This window comes from Danio aesculapii, chromosome 17 (assembly GCF_903798145.1).
Source record: "Danio aesculapii chromosome 17, fDanAes4.1, whole genome shotgun sequence".
NCBI classification, from domain to species: domain Eukaryota; kingdom Metazoa; phylum Chordata; class Actinopteri; order Cypriniformes; family Danionidae; genus Danio; species Danio aesculapii.
This window is the reverse complement of record NC_079451.1, coordinates 37,964,994-37,983,034: the sequence shown is the minus strand read 5'-3', so window position 1 is coordinate 37,983,034 and position 18,041 is coordinate 37,964,994. Positions and strand designations below refer to the sequence as shown.

At 33.2% G+C, this 18,041-nt stretch overlaps 1 protein-coding gene across 2 annotated transcripts in view; it reads left to right on the top strand.

The window, feature by feature from the left end:
- Window positions 1-18,041, top strand: part of gpr137c (G protein-coupled receptor 137c) — a 52,805-nt gene that overhangs the window by 15,194 nt on the left and 19,570 nt on the right. For both annotated transcript variants that reach the window (XM_056477220.1, XM_056477219.1), the window contains exon 2: window positions 17,959-18,008. In XM_056477220.1, coding sequence (XP_056333195.1) covers window positions 17,959-18,008 — 50 coding nt within the window. The remainder of the gene's footprint in view (window positions 1-17,958; window positions 18,009-18,041) is intronic.

Genomic DNA, 18,041 nt, shown 5'->3' with positions numbered 1-18,041 from the left:
TCATCAATTTCATTGCAATATTACTGAAAAAAAAAAAAACCTTCATTCAGTAATGTAATCTATCATTTGTGTGTAATTTTGGGCTCTGAGTAAATCTGGTAAAGTTTCATCTAAAAAACAATAGACTCCACTATAAGGACAAGCCAAAATACTTTTTAAAAAATTTTTATTTATTTATTTATTTTTTTAATGTTGTTTAGCTATCATACTACCTAGAATATTTCATTAAAGGTGGCCTATGAAGAAAATCTGGATATACTTAGAAATAGAATAATATGTGATCAGTATGTGAAATGGCCATACCGTCAGCCACAGACACAATTGTTTCCTCATTCTCATGTAAATTCTCAGTGTTTTCTTTGACATTGTAGCTTAAAATTACAACACAATGCATCTCTGTCGGTATCTTTTGTGAAGTTAAATTATAATTTAACCTTTATCCACAAAAGATCTTGTGAGCAAAATAGGTTAACGCTACTCTGATGGGTTTTTATTTGTCCGTATTCAGCGTACATCATGCTGTGTTTGTCTATGAGAGCTGCAAGTCAGAGCAGAGCTAATTAACATTCACAACACGATCCAAATATGGTCAATTATGGACGACTTGATTCTAAGAGTATTTTATGGACCAATAAATGAGCATGTAAAACCGTTTCTGGAGATTTTTTTTTATCCAGAAATTACCTAAGTTATATACCGACTATAAAATATCAGAGAACAATTTTACTTATTAAACAACAGCAGTATATGGCACCTTTAAATACATTACACTTTTTTGACATGTCTTGAAAAAGGCTCCTTCACCTCACATGAAAGTGCCATCCTTTCATTTCAGTTTCGACAACATGTTTATTCACAAATTGGTTGGTGTTTCTCTTCAGCTGCTGTTCACATTCCTGTGGAAGTGTGTGTTTGCTGGCTACAGAATGTATTCAAGCGTTTGTGTCACAGACATGTAAAGTATGACTCATTTGGCATGGGCTTTGTCAGAGAAAGAGAAACATTTCTGCTCCCCAAACACACACTGTCTGTCTGCTTGAATGATTGCAAGCGAATCAGAATTAAACCAATTGAGGGAATCTGTTTACTTGTTTGTTTAAAGTTTATTTTCATGGCATGTCCAGTGTTTTGGTGCTGTTTTATTGGGGTATTGGGTGTTGGTAAAGGCTGCAGTTTGGGCATGAATTGGGCATGCTTTGACCTGAAAGCTGTTCATCAGTGGTGTTTTGCACTGCCGTCCTTTGTAACCTGTAGCTGTCAGTATGGTGTGGTCTTTTTTTAAGGCCTTTATGTAGACGAGAAATGCGTGAGCCCATGTCTCCCACATAAAATGTTTCATTACATTATTAAATCAAGTAACTTTTTACACTATAAAGAAACTTTATATTGTCCCAACACAAATCATTTTAGGTTTAAAAAGACTTTAGAACTGTGTTTCAACTATTTTTATTCTGCATCTGACTTTCTATATATCCGTTATGACAGAGTATTTAATAACTTAGTTTTTTATGCCAGTTGCAATGGTTTCATAATAATGATTTAATAAAATATATAATTTTGTCTCCTCATTTTATCTTAGTTTCTCAATTTCTACTTTTAATCTCTTTTTTTGGATGTCATAATTATAACTTGAGCTCTCATAATTACAAATTTATGGCTCATCAGGGTATATTATTTTGGTAACACTTTACATTGAGGTTTTGTTTAAATATTTACAAACATGAATGAACAACAAACACATTTACTACAGTATTTATTCATCTTTGTTAACGTTAGTTAAGTTGTTCATTTTAACTCACAGTGGCATTAATAACGTTAGCAAGCATGAAATTGGAATTTATTAATGCTCTAGTAAATGTTGAACTATGATTTATTAAAGGGTGTACAAGCACTGTTTATTATTAGTTTATGTTAGTAAATGCGTTAACAAATGAAACCTTATTATAAAATGTGACCATTATTTTTTAATAATATCAGAACTCTAATTATCTCAGTTATGATTAAGCATCTTATAATACCTAGTTATTGTTCTCAAAATTATTTGTGTATTTTTATTTTGATATTTATTTGGATTCCCATTAAATTTAGACACCGCTCTGAGAACAAAACATTTACTTGTTGCTACATGTCTCATTTAAAGCTTTTTTTTTTTTAGTTATCTGAGCGTAGCATAAGTCTGATTATGATGACCGTAAACACTTCTTGACCCTAAAGCAGAAAACAAACCTTTTTTTACCCTGGAATGATTGTTAGAGCTTCACAGTGTATCTTTTTAGCAATCTTTTTATCGCAATCTGTGCATCCACAATTGTCACATCACAGGATCTGCAATGTTGAATATGAATTATGGCTGACCAGAAGTTCAGAACATGTCATTGAAGATTTTTAATATAAATAATGGAACAAATGTTTATCATTTGCATGTGTTTTTAAGTCCTTTGTCTGTAAGCATATAGAGAGGAGAGAGTTTAGAGTAGTCGGGCACAAGAAATTGTACTATTTGTAAGTTTAATAAAAATGATTTTATTGAATTATTTGTACAATGAAGACTATGCAGTCCTATTTTACATTTGATTAATTAATTATTGAACCCGAATTCTACCAAACAAAGCTATTTAAGCCATCTGGTGAAATTGTATTCAAATAATCGCAACGTTTTTTTTTTTTTTAATATTCACTAGGGTTGCACGGTTTACCGGTAGTGTGGTATTATCATGATACTATGGCTCCAAAAGACTGGCACTGTCACTGTAGTTTGTAAATGGTAGTATCGTCATTAACGATCTATCTACAATAGATAATGTTGCATGTGGAAGTCACTACACAATTGTACAACAATAGACCATTTTATTTTAATAGTCTGTGGAGCTCTTTAAGGTTGCAAACTGTGTAGAGTTCTCACCTTTTATGCTAGCCTATTGCACGTTTTCTGATGCTTCAGTTAGAATCTGAATCAGTTCATTTCTGCAACAATCTCTTAAAAGATGACTCACAAAGTTAAATTTTGAATTACTTATCTGATAAAACTGGAGAAAAAAACCCCCCAATAGATACAGATACATTTTGACCATTTCATATAGCCTAATTTGGTTGTAAAAATTCTCCTTTTGTAACTAATTTAATTTGGTATAATTTGTATCTTTATTTTATTGTATTTTTTGTTTGTCAGTTATCGACAAAATAAACAAAAAGAACGATTAATTTAATTTTAGGTGAAGAGACGTGCACGTTTTTCTTCAATAATAAGGGAATCATTAATTCAATTCAAGTAGGCCTATTATAGCAAATAAAATATAGTATTTCTGACAATTTTCTTTATTTCATGGGTTTAGGTAAAGAATTACAGTATCGCAATACTACTTAATATCAAGATACTTTAGTTGGTATAGTATCATAACATGTATTAATGGTGTAAACCCTAATATTCACAGACTTTCTCAATATCATGCCGCCCTAGAATTTATCCATAACTCTCAGTTATTGCTGGAACTGTATGGAGTAGTTAAGCGAAACTATGGATTTGAGTTGACTAGACTTTAATTCACACGGTATGCCAATCCTCCATCATTCAGGTTCAGTGATGATAACCCAGTACAAAATCAAGCGTTAAACAGAGCAGAAGGAAGCGTTCCAGAATTGATTCTCAGCGTATAGGTAGATGAATCACAGGTTTTTAAAGCTCCTCGGGGCCTGACATGAGGCACTGGAGAGGGGAAAGTGTGTGTGTTTGCAGGATTGTTTACCAAGGAAGAAAACAGGAAATGATGAGTTCAAGCATGTAAACATGTCAGAAGGTCTCAGTGTCTGTTCAGATGAAAGATTTCCTTCTCTTTGGCTCGGTAAATCAGTCATATGCACTGAGCAGTTGCATGTGATCTGCTGTCAGGCTACGCAAGCCAGAGCCCCGTCTGTGGATTTCCCACATCTTGAGTTCCAGTTTTTACTAACTCAACTCAGATTGTTGAAGTTAAAACTATTAGCCCTCTTGTGAATATCTTTTTCTTTTTCAAATATTTCCCTAATGATGTTTAACAAAGCAAGGAAGTTTTCACAGTATTTCCTATAATATATTTTTTCTTCTGGAGAAAGTTTTATTTGTTTTATTTCAGCTAGAATAAAAGCAGGTTTTAATTTTTTAAATCATTTTAATGTCATTATTATTAGCCTCCTGAAGCAATATTTTTATTCGATTTGTCTACAGAACAAACCATCATTATACAATGAATTGCCTAATTAACCTAGCTATGCTATTAAATTACACTTTAAGCTGTATACTAGTATATTTTAAAATATCTAGTAAAATATTATTGTCATCATGGAAAGATGAATCGGTTATTAGAAATGAGTTTTTAACTTTTGCGTTTTAGAAAATTTTAGTTTAGTTTAACAGTAATTGGGGAAAAATATTTACAGGTAGGCTAATAATTCAGAAGGGCTAATAATTAGGACTTCAACTGTATTTGCTCATTTTACGTAGAGTACAGTCTATTAATTCAACACCAGTATTTGTGCTATCCATTTATAGCAATGATGTTTTGTTTTTTTTGGCAAAATGAACAAAGTACACATGAAACTTTAAGGTTTTCTCAAGTTTAAAAGAGGTTATCAATATTACACAAGTATTACTTTTTAAAAAAGTTTTTATTGCAAAGAGAGACAATTCACAACATCAGTAATCCGGTAATAGAGGGGCAGAGAGCATGAGTTTGATTCCTGAAAGACCTCAGTGACAGGCGAGTCTCTACGTTGATCTCATGGGCCTGCCTGTACACCCACCGTTCACCTACTCACACCTGCAGCTACTCCACGATAGACGTCCAGCGTTCTCCTGCCCCCAGCGCCTAGACTGCAGCTCTGCACTAGAAGCTTGGACGGAGGAGAAATGGTCGTGCCTAACTGAGCCTGGTCTCTCTTGAGATCTTCTTTCGTCAATTGGTGAAGTTTTGTTCCTCGCAACTGTTTCCATTGGCTTGCTTTATTTGGGACTTGTGGAGCTGCACATTGATTGATTTGCTCTTCAGTGTTTGAACTTTCTGTAGTGAAAATTAAACCACATTGAGCTGAACTAAATTTCAACACTGAAAACTGGACTGACACGGTTTCAATTTACTAGAACTTTTATGTTAAGCTGCTTTGACACAATGTACATCGCTAAAAAGTGTAAAAAAAGACAAATTTCCTTTCTGTGCCAAGCAGAACTGACAATAAAGTTTAAGCTAAACTAAACTTTGGCGTCCCCGACACATTTTCGTTGTGGTCTGCTATTTGCAGTGCGTTTCTGTATTTGCTTGTGTATTCTCAAGCACAACAATCTATTAATACAATCAAGAAAACGATGCAATGTTATGTTTTATTGTTACCCCGAGTCTAGCAGTATTCAAGTACAGTAACTGAATGATAAAAATAATTCAATAAAATTAATCGTAGTTGGTCACAAATGGTACAATTTCTTATATCTGAATGCTTTTAATATTATTATACAATCACAGGCATCAAAAACGCGTGCAAATGATCAATTATAATACAAACTCAACATTGCTTATCCTGCCATGTGACTATTGTGAATGATCACACCGCGATATCGATGCTGAAACTGTATTTTTTGCAGCCCTAACATCAATCCAACCTTGCATTTGTGGTCGATTAGGTTCATATCAATATCTAGTAATGGCCTTTTTACTTGAAGCATGGAAGACTCCATACATTTGTTTTTCCTTTGCAAGAAATCCATTGAAAGCATACCCAAATAAGCATTACATGCACTTTTAATGTTTAAAAAAGTGTATTAAACCTTTTTTATGCGTCACGTTTAAACCACTAGTTCTTCTTGAATAACAGTTTGCTTAATCATGTAATAAAATGTCTTGTTTGAAAGTGGCACAATTAGTGATAACATTTCACACCATCAGTAAAAGAGGAAGGATACTTAACCTCACAGAGTCTCATGACAACGAACCGCAGCATTATGCATTTTCAAAAGCATGACTCCGTGTGAAGTGGATGTTTCTTGGTAAAAATAAATTTAAGGAACTAAGAAAAATGTCTGTCGTGGGTCACATATGGGGCTTAAATATCCATCTTCTGAAAAGGTTGCTGCTTGCTTCCTTTTTTTTTTTTTTCTGTGACTGACCGAAAGTAGCTTGAGTTTGTGTGTGTGTTATGGAAGTCATGAGTTCACATTTTTATCCCAAGCAAAACATGTCTGTCCCAGCTCAGAATACAGGTCTTGATTTGATTTGTTTTTATTTTGAATTCTAAAAAACAAACAACAACAAAAAATTTTTCTGCTTCATTTGAATTATTTCATGAATAAAGTATAGTTTTAAAGGTATAATAATTGTAATAATTCTTAGTTTAAAGCTTTCCTTGAAAACTAGAGCTGGTCTGACTGTTTGGCATGCAAAATTATTTTACAATGACAAAAAAAATGCACTTTAGCTTTTAATTCTTCTCTATTGGGAAAAAATTAAATGTCTCTTTATTTCTATAGCGCTTTTACAATGTAGATTGTGTCAAAGCAGCTTAACATAGAAGATTATAGTAAATTGAAACTGTGTCAGTTCAGTTTTCAGAGTTGAAGTTCAGTGTGGTTTAATTTTCACTTCTGAAAGTCCAAACACTGAAGCGCAAACCTTTTATTATACATTAAATGGTTCGCTTTTATGTGTATAGTGTATCTTTTTGCATTTGCTTTTTTTACATTTATCTATCTATTTGTTTATCGTTGTGTATGCGCCCTATACGTACACTTGCTGTACATTTATGTGACACTTAAAGCCTCAGAAGGGAAAATAGTGTTGGGGATGTTTGTTTATATATATTTGTTTTTTGTTTTTCTGTTTTGTGCAAATTTATATAAAAAAAAAAAAAATCATACATGCATACATAAGGCAAGACAAGTTTATTTATATAGCACATTTCATACACAGTGGCAATTCAAAGTGCTGTACATAAAAAAGAATTAAAAAAAGACAAGTATAAGAAAATAAAAATCGAATCATTAATCATCATCAAACGTGATCAAGAGTGAGTTTTACATGTTTAAAATGTTTTAAAATAGAGCATGTGTGTAATGAAGTACAGAAATGTACTTCAGCTTTACTTCATCAGCACAGCCGCGTGTCAGGATAATTATAAAAGAAGACGCTTCAATCCCGGTTTTTGGATGTTAAATCAGGTTTATTTTGTACATTAACATAAGATATCCATACAGCAGTGGAGATTACCAGTATCCTGTCACAAATGCGTGCAAAAAGAGTGCAAAGCTAATCTCTCTCTCTCTCTCTCTCTCTCTCTCTCTCTCTCTCTCTCTCTCTCTCTCTCTCTCTCTCTCTCTCTCTCTCTCTCTCTCTCTCTCTCTCTGTGCGCGCACGCGCATAAACTTTATGTGTGACACATCGATGCAACTGCACAACAAATACTCAATGGTAAAGTTCTTACTGTAGTATTTCTCACAGACGCTACGTGAGATCTGCTTCCTTTAAGTCTGTCTGTTGTCTGATGCAGCCGAGGGAGGAGATTAAGGCACGAAGAAAGGGCTTGGAGGACTAGCCTTAAAGGTGAAGTACGACAAAACAGCCCCCTAGTACAAAAATGTATAAAGTAGAATCTTGCAAAAGGTATAATGATGGGTGTTTTGAGCTGAAACTTTACAGACACATTCTGGAAACGCAAAACACTTATATTAAATCTGAACAAAGGGCTAACCTATGTGCCCTTTAAAGTAAAACTGAATATCTATTCTAATAGACAACCTCTTAAAACGCATTGCAATATTTTTATAATCATAATAATGATTTCTCCACCTTTTGTTTTTGAGAAAATGTAAACGAAATCATATCTGACGTGTACCTTTCTCCACCTTGTGACAAACAAATGAAAAAAAACCTGCAGTATCTAATCTGCAAGCTGGCAGTGAGTGTTGAATGTGGAGCATGCTGACCTTGTTTTTGCATGTAAGACTGTGTGGTTCGGGTTGGGGAGAGGAGAGCAGATAGATGGGAGCTTTTAACGCTGTCTATTCTCTGTGAAAGCACGGAGCCCAAGGCAGCATGGGTCCCTGGAGCCTCCCGCTCTCTTGTGAGATGACAAACGCGAGGTGCAGTTTCTGTGTTTATTTTTGGGAGCCTTTCTTCTGTTTAACTGCAAATCATGCTGCGCTGTGCGTCTCAGCAGAGTCTCGGATGTGTCTGCTGACAGCGAGATGACAAATGAACATGCACAATTCACACCAGCACACAACTATCGATTATTTACACCTTCAGTGTGTGCCGATTACTTTGAATGAGACATACTTGGGTATATTTTTTGAGTCAGGCATGCATGAAATGATATTATACCCACATTCCAAGGGATTCAAGTCACCCAAAACTGAATTCTGCAACATTTACTCACTTGTCATAACCCTGTTTCTTTCTTCTGTTGAACACACAAGAAAGTTATTTTGAAAAATGCTGAAAACCGGTAACCATTGACTTTCATAGTATTTGTTTCTCCTACTATGGAAGTCAATGGTTACAGGTTTCTAACATTCTTCAAATATCTTCTTTGGTGTTGAACAGATGAAAAAACTCATAATGGTTTGGAACCACACGAGTGAGGGTAAATTTTAAATGATTTTGATTAATTGTCTCTTTTAGTATTTATTTATTTTATTTATTCATTTATTGATTGATTTGATTGATTTAATTATGTCCAGTAATATTAAAAGAATAGTTTACCCTGTATTTTATAAACATTTTGAAACGTGTATTAATTAAAATATAAACAGGCTGTTTGTTTGTTTATTTATTTATTTATTTATTTATTTATTTATTTATTTATGTCCAAAAATATTGAAAGAATAGTTCACCTTGTATTTTATAAACATTTTAAAGCCTGTGTATTTATTTATTTATTTATTTATTTATTTATTTAATTAATTTCAACATGTCCAATTATATTAAAAGAATAGTTTACCTTGTATATTATAAACATTTTAAAGCCTGTGTATTTATTTATTTAATTAATTTATTTAATTAATTAATTTCAATATGTCCAATTATATTAAAAGAATAGTTTACCTTGTATATTATAAACATTTTAAAGCCTGTGTATTTATTTTATTTATTTATTTAATTTATTTATTTATTTCAATATGTCAAATAATATTAAAAGAATAGTTCACTCTGTATTTTATAAACATTTTGAAGGCTGTTTATATAAAACATAAACAGGCTGTGTTTACTGCTGTCTCTTTAAGACTTGCTTTACCATAAATGTATAGAGTTAGTAAGATATTTTTATAATTTTGCTGATCTAAATAATTAATACTTCAGCAAGAATGCAGTACTTTCATCATATCTGACAAGTTAAAGATATTTGGGGATGTTCGATTTCAAGCAAATTCTGTTCATCTTCAACTCTGTTCATAATGGAAAAAGGCTGTCTGTAATGTATTCTAATTTCCTGCAAAATATTGCAATGTAGACTAGTGCTGTAATGGATCTGAGATTCATATGGACTGCAGTCTATGGTTGGTGAACAATGTGATTCATAGATTAATTGCAAAATTTAATCATCATTTGCATCATCGTGCAAGTGTTTTAAACCATTCACATCTACACATTGCACATTCATGTCCTTTTTGTCTTAGACAAATACACACACATAGATAACATATCTGTCATGTTGGTGATTATCCTCATGAACCCAATTGGTTGTCTTTAGTGAATGCAGTGAACAGTTGATGAAGAAAATGGATGTGTATCAGTATGTTAGGTTCAAACATTAGTTAAAGTGATCAGTCAAACAGTATAATACAGAAAATAGTTTTCATTAAATATATACAGTTGAAGTCAGAATTATTAGCCCTCTTTGAATTTTTTTTTTCTTTTTTAAATATTTCCCAAATTATGTTTAACAGCAAGGAAATTTTCACAGTATGTCTGATAATATTTTTTCTTCTAGAGAAAGTCGTATTTGTTTTGTTTCGGCTAGAATAAAAGCAGTTTTTAATTTTTTAAAAACAATTTTAAGGTCAAAATTATTAGCCCCTTTAAAGGGCACCTATGGTTAAAAAATCTACTTTTCAAGCTGTTTGGACAGACATATGTGCATGTATGGTGTATAGACTGTCATATTTGGGTGATATAAGCACACCCAGTGTCAGACTCTGTAGCAAACGCAAAGCGGGTGAGCTCATGGCCCCGCCCCCTTGTTACGTTGGCGGGAAGCCGAAACTAATTTACATGTGAAGCAACACACCCATAAATCAGCGAACTGTGGACACGGCCCCAACATGACACTTTTTAACACATTATAATAAAAAAATCTGAATTGTGTTTTAAACTGAACCTAAACTGGCACACTCAGAAGAACCATAATATTAATATTAAATCATAAAAAAGAGGTAAACTATGTTCCCTTTAAGCTATTTTTTTCTATAGTGTACAGAACAAACCATCATTATACAATAACTAGCTGTATAGAAGTGTCTTGAAAAATATACAGTAAAATATTATTTACTGTCATCATGGCAAAGATAAAAAAAATCAGTTATTAAAAGTATTATGTTTAGAAATGTGTTGAAATCTCTCCGTTAAACAGAAATTGGGGAAAAAATGAACAGGGGCTAATTCAGAGGGCTAATAATTCTGACTTCAACTGTATATTTAAGGATATAACTAGTTCCACAAAACAAACTACAGGTTTAAAAAAAAAATAAAAAATTCTAATGCTTTGCTTCTTAGACTTTACACACCTGAAACTTGTCTATAGCACTTGTTCACTGCTGCTCTTATAGTTGTGTAAATTGCTTCCTTGTCCTCATTTGTAAGTCGCTTGGATAAAAGCGTCTGCTAAATGACTAAATGTAAATGTAAATGTATAGCTGTATAAAGGTAAGCCTATTTCTAGGCATGGGACAATAATTGGTTTCAAGATTTACAGCGGTTTGGAAAAGTCAATGTATTAAAACCGCAAAAAAAATTATGATATATCGCTCCTATGTAAAGGTTTTTTAAGTGTGATTTTTGAAACTAATGAAGAGAGCAGAAGTCAATGATTTAATAATTTAGCCTGACTTATTTACTGTTCCAAATTATTTAGTATTAGTAATTTTATTTATTTATTTATTTATTTTTTGTTTGTTTGTTACTACGAAGTTTAAAAAGAACTTTATTTTAGAGCTGTGATCACAATTCTGTGATACCGTGTGAAACCGATTTTTATCCACGTTATCATACCGTCAGAATCTTATACCAGCCCATGCCTACCTATTACACATAAAAACCGAAATATTAGAAAAAAAGAGAGAAAAAATCTATAATAATAATAATAATTAAAATAAACCTAAAATTGATGATATAAAGAGAGATATTGCATACAACCAAAAAAATGTCCATGCTGGAATTTGCCCAGAAATCCCTGCTTTATCCTTATTGTGCAGTTTCTGTGCAATGTATTTTAAATTTAATTCCTTTTTTTGGATGCCCTACTATAATTTTAGACCAATATAAAAATAAAAGCACTTATTTTTAGTGTCTATGTTGACTGTTTTCTGGTCTGTAGTAATGTTTGAATATTAGATTTGTTATGCTAGTTGTTTTTCATTATGTTTCACTGCTCTGAAAAATAATCTAATCCATGACTCAGAATCTGTAATATGACCAAGACCATGAGTCTTGTGACCATCCCCCCCCCCCCCCCCCCCCCAATGTTAATATTACCATATGCATGCATAGCAAAAGCACATGCACATATATTTTATACTTTATATCTTTGAAATTGCAAAAAATATAATTTGGTTGAATTTCTTGACCTTTTAATTAAGATCACTGTTGTAATTTTTTCTTTCATAAAACCTGTAAAGTCATTGTAAGTCATTGCAGATGCCTCTTGTGCATACTAACAACACAGCATCTGTTCTCAATTTGCACATGTGCCACTGAAGGCTGTCAAGCGCAGCCTGTGAAACTGGTGTCGTTCTCTAGTGATTGAAAGTGTCCTTACTTTCACAGTGTGTTCAGCTGTTTTCTACAAGAGTCCTCTTGATATTCATGAGAGATGCTGATTCAGTTGCTCAAACATACTTGAATACAGGTAAGAAATTAGTTAGTCATTGGTCAGTAGTTTGAGTAAAGTGAATTTTTTTTGGTCACATTTTATTTTGATGGTCCGTTTGTTACATTGCATCTACATGTCAACTAATTCTCATAAGATTATAAAGGTTAGGTTAGGGTTCGTGTAAGTTGACATGTACTTGCAAAGTTTCTTATAGTCAGTTAAATGTCTGTTTAGCAGCAGTATCAACAGATATTAAGCAGACAGTCTACTAATACTCAAATGGACCATCAAAATAAAGTGTTACTATTTATTATTATTATTATTATTTATTATATTATTATTATTATTATTATTATTATTATTATTATTATTTATTATTATTATTATTTATTTATTATTATTTTTTCTTCTTATTATTATTCATTATTATTATTATTATTATTATTATTATTATTATTATTATTTATTATTATTATTATTATTATTATTTATTTTTTCTCAAATCAAACAAGTCAAATGTCACTGGCAGCTGTGTCAGAGAATAATAGTATTAGGCCCTGTCAATAATCTTAATCATCAGCAATGTGACTAGAGAAAGACCAGAAGAGTAGAATGTTGCCATGATGTGCGAGTTTTCACTGTTATTTCCTAAACAGTGTGCTCGTAAATTCCCATGCTCCCTAGCCTAATTGGAAATTTTGTCAGTGTGCTGAAGCAAACCATAAATGTGTAAATAAGCTGCTGAAAAATATTGACTAAATATTATGAATGCTGCAGTGCCATTAGTCAACAAGTAGACTGTTTGAACACATGCCTGGTTTTGATAGTGATACACATTGTCGTAACAGCATAAACAAAGTGACGTATTCCAGTTTTCAATCTTTAAGTGATAGCATTATGGATCCTTTTAATCAAATTTATTCTATCATTCATTTTCTACGGCTTAGTTCCCGATTATCAGGGATCGCCCAGCAGGATGAACCGCCAACTATTCCAACATATGTCTTATGCAGTGGATGCCCTTCCACCCGCAATCCAGTACTGGAAAACACCCATACACACTCGTATTCGCGCACACACTCTTACACTGAGGCTAATTTAGTTTATTCAATTCACCTATAGCACATGTCTTTGGACTGTGGGAACACCGGAGCACCCTGAAGAAACCCACGCAAACATGGGGAGAACATGCAAACACAGAAATGCAGACTGCATGCCAACTGACCCAGCCGTGACTCAAACCAGCGACCTCCTTGCTGTGATGCACCAATGCTAACCACTGAGCCACCGTGCCGCCCTAATCTAATTTAATATAATTTTTATCTTGAAAGCCAGACCCCTTTTTAAATCAGCAGGTGCAGAAATTTGAGGTCAGTTCCGGTTTTGGTTGCCGACTACTGCTGTTGTTTATAGTCTACAGACTTTTAAAAAGCCCTTAATGGCCTAGTATCATTGCTTGAAAGTATTTATATTTTCGCACACTACTGTTCAAAAGTTTAAGGCTGAGCAAAATTGAGACTGAATTGGAGTACAATTTATGAACACTTTTTGAACACTTAAGTCCCTGGTATACTTCAAATAAAATCGAAGAACAAACTTTGTTTTGGTTTTTTTTTGTTTGGTGTTATACTGAAGTTATACTGTTTTCGAACATTCAGACACCCCCAGGAGGCGGAGTTGTACACTAAACACAACCACAATGGGGGCTGTGAGAGAAGAAAAGTTTCGTAATCATCTTTTCTGCTCCGTAATAAAACAGTTCTGCTATACTTGACTTACCAGTTTGTTGTTGTTGTTGATGTTTTTCTTCTTCTTGTGTCTGACCTTCGTGGAATAAAAAATTAATCGTGGTGGAAAAAACATACATCAAAATCCGGCAATCGCATGAAATGCACTGACCAATGGTAGCTCAAAGATGTTTTGCACTATAAAAAATAAAGCAAACGCTTTTAAGTTACTTATTTTACTAAGATAATCATTTTTAAAAAATGTTTAAAGTTAAGTTTAACGTAATATATTTGATGTAAGTTGAGATGACTAGAAAAGATCAATTGATTCAACTAAAATATTTAGCGCAGTAAGAGAATTTTTTTACAATGTGGAATAAATGCCCTCCAACGTTCACTTTGTTGAGCATTAACACAGAAAAAGAGCTGCATATTGCTGAAAGAGCTTCTGATAAATGTTTGCAGAAACATTAGTAAACTTTAACCCTTGACCTCTTTTACACACGCATCAGGCTTCAGTCTTTTCCCAGATTAATGACGAACATAAGTATCCCATCAGACCCCAAAAAATTAAACTTGCTAAACATCACTAAAGTGAACTTTGAACCAGTTTAGTGGATGGCTAGCCTTTTTGGGGGACTTTGTACTGATGTTGCCAGAAATTATAGATTTGTTATCTCATGACTGAAAGGGTCCATTTGGTCTTCATGTGGTCAACCTGCTGTTGGAGGCTTTCAGTCACTTTCGATTGGACTACCATCTTGAAAGTCAGTAAAAACTGAAAAGTTAGGCTGCTGCTCAAAAGTTTTTTCAGACAATAATTAAGAACCTTTTTATGGTAGTATTTTAAAACGTAATATATGACAAAAGTATAGTTTTCAGCAACATTAAAGCAGTATTTACACTAGCGCAGTGCAAAATGATATGTGCAGCGATGAGGCGTCTAACTAAGATGAGTCGGTAACCAAAAAAACGCCTGACCTGAGCAGGATTTTGAGTAGCTTTCTAGCACGCGCTATCATAGCGGTAAAAAGCATGCATCTGAGCAAGTCTCTGACTGTGTAATAAGGCTTAACATTATAGCCTTTGTCTTTTGTGCGTTATTTTATGAATAACTTGTGCATTATTTCTGCACCAATATATCTGTTTTTCATTCTTATTAGAACCTGCAGTGATTAATGTGTTGACTGCATTTAGCAGTAAAAATAGCCCGGGTGCTAATGTTGCATTATTAATGAAATGAAAGTGTTGACGGTGCATTTGTTTTGCACTAAAATTAGTCATTGGTAATGTTTCAACATCGATATCGCAATGTGATAATTCGTAATAGTTACATCGCAGGATCTGCAATATCAAGTACAGCTTCTGTTTATTTATCCCTGAGCAAAGTTTTAGTGGAATTAGCTGACCAGGTACCATAATTTAAAATTATTGTGAAGTGTAACCTGAAAAAAACTATGGGGCCAAGAAATTATAATAATGAAAATGTATTGCATTTAGATTTTAATGAAGACTATGCAGTTTTATTTGCTTACAAGTGATTACAGTTAGACTCACCAAAACAATTAAAATAAATGTATGCAAATTTATGCAGATTATCTGGGCTATGAAATCATCCTAATCAATAAAAAGTGTTCTTTCCAAATTGAGCTATTCCAGTCATCTAGTGAAATAATTATATTCATATTGCAATAAATATTGCAGAAATACAAAATATCGCAATGACAGATTTTTCCAATATTGTGAAGCCCTACTTTAAATAAATAGTCACTTCTTTTGGTCCGATCAGTTTTATTGACTTTTACTCAATACATAAGTCTGTCTTTTGAATGCTAGTGAATGTGCATCACCTGCTAAATGATTATGTACTTTGTTTGAGCTAAATGAAGGCCATGTCAGTGTAAACGGCCCACAAATGCTTATCAGTGACTGTTGTGCAAGCATCCGTAGTTGTGCTTACCTTAGGTTGACCTTAGGGCTGAGTTGCACAGACCTCAGGTATAACCAATAACTTTTTAGTGGTTATTGAGCTCTGAGGGTGTTTGCTTAACCAGGAGATGTTTCTGTTTAAACAAACTCTGAGATACAGCCTGGTCCCTCGGCACTCTTATCTCTGCTTTAGCACAAGCTAGTCATTACTACAGATATAAGAAGTTGCATGGTGAAAACATTTTTCTCCATTACTGATAACACTTCTCCTCGAATGACCAAGCTAGATTGTGTACTAATTATGTTTTTATCAATTTGGTAGTGAGCAATTCCATGCAAATGTCATCAAAATGGCTAAACCCTTTCTAGGTGTTTTGCATAGGCTTGTACTTTTACAGGACTGTAAAAATACTCAAATGTCTGTCAATGTTTTCAAACTATTATATTTGATTTTAAATTCATACAAGTGGAAATTTCACATCTGTTACATCCATAACGGAGAGAGGTCACATCCATAACGAAGGTTTTCCTTCATAAATGCAAAAATGTCAACAAAATCATAATTTTTGTTTTATAGAGAGCCAACTCTGATCCTTTTGATTAGCATTATTTCTTTTGGGTTGTGCAGTTTAAGTCACACAATTTCTACAAAGTATGTTGTGTAGTGCAAACTCTCAAACTAGGGATGCTCAAAATAACCGATTAACCGTTAACCGAAAAGGTGCGTTTTTAACGGATTAAAGGTGTCAGATAAATGATGAACAAAATATTAGGTTATATATTCTTAACGTTTGGCTGCATAAGGGGATATTTGGCTGCTTTTTGCGTTGAGACGCGCATCTTTTGAATGGTTTACTATTGACCACGAGTGTTTTGCGTGCTGGTTATGTGCCCTGCGTGCCTCGCATTTTTGCGCTTTTTCATTCTTCAACCAACTGAAAGCAGAGGCAAGGTTTCTCTTGAGGTGCCTGCAGTGTTTGTGTTGTCAAGAGGACTACGGAGAACATTTAAAGATGGAGGAGAGACTAGTGGTCACTTTCAAGTTATCCAAAGCTGTATTACTTTACAAATTTTGAAAATCACAATATTATTAAATATTACAATTATAACAACATTGACAGCAACACTCACGCACAATACTAAGCTGATTCAGTCGTTTTCTAGTGGCACAAAGCACAACCAGCTTTTTTCATCAACAAAAAAGGCAGTGTGGTGCGCCTCGCGTTTTTGGAACAAAAAAGCAAGTTCGGTGTGATCGGCCACACCAAACTGAGGCTTTTATTTTACAGCTTATATAACTTATATGCAAATTAATGCAATACCATATGTAAACAAAAAAATGTTATATGCTATAGTAGCCCATAATTTACAAAAATTAACATATGAGCCTCGTCATAGTCTTTCATCACACGCAGCACGCACACATGGACCGTGAGTGAGAGAGGAAATAAAAGCACACAAGCTCTAAAGTAAAACCAGACGATCAAGACATAATCTTTAATCTTTAAAGACTTTTATTAAAAATGTTGACAGAGGTTTGTGATATAAGAATTACAGTGGAGCATTAATTAAATGTATATTTTCCATTTTTATTTGACGAAAGATAAAAAAACAGTATTAAAGTATTAGGTCAGTGTTTTCGTTCTTAAAGTATTAGGTCAGTGTTTTCGTTTTGTAATCTAAATTGGTCTTTAGCTGAAAAATATCTAGAGCAGGATTATTTATTTTATTCTTTTTATTTAGTTCATTCTTTATTTCTATGCTTTTAAAAACACTGCAGGTGCATGAAAATATTCTGTTATTGTTCTGTTGTTAATATGTTCGCATATTAGCAAGTTAAAATAAATTAGTATTTTAAAATGCAATGTTTAATGTGTCAGTCACAAAATAGACATCTTTTAGACATTTTATAGACAAAATAGACATTTTTTTTATTAAATAATAATTTTATATTAATCTTACCGGTTAGCAGTTAATGCGCAGCAGTTGTCGGTTGGCAAAATTAACCGAAATGAGCATCCCTATCGCTAACTTTTTTGGTCACATCCATAATGCATGTATATTTAAATGTTTACAGATTGACGTTTTTCTGGTCCCATAACTCTCTGGTTAGTTGTTTTGGAAAATATTAGATGTTTCAATATAATGTTGAGATATCCTTTCTCTGTGAATTTATGTTTTGAGATTTTACTTCAAAGGTCACATCCATAAAGCTGAAATAGCTCTAAAACTTATTTCTCTGTGTCCTCTTCCATAGGTGATTTTCAAAGCCAAAGCGAAATATTCCCCAGAGCTCAACAAGTACAAGTAAGAGACTTAATTTTCTTGCTGTAAATGCTG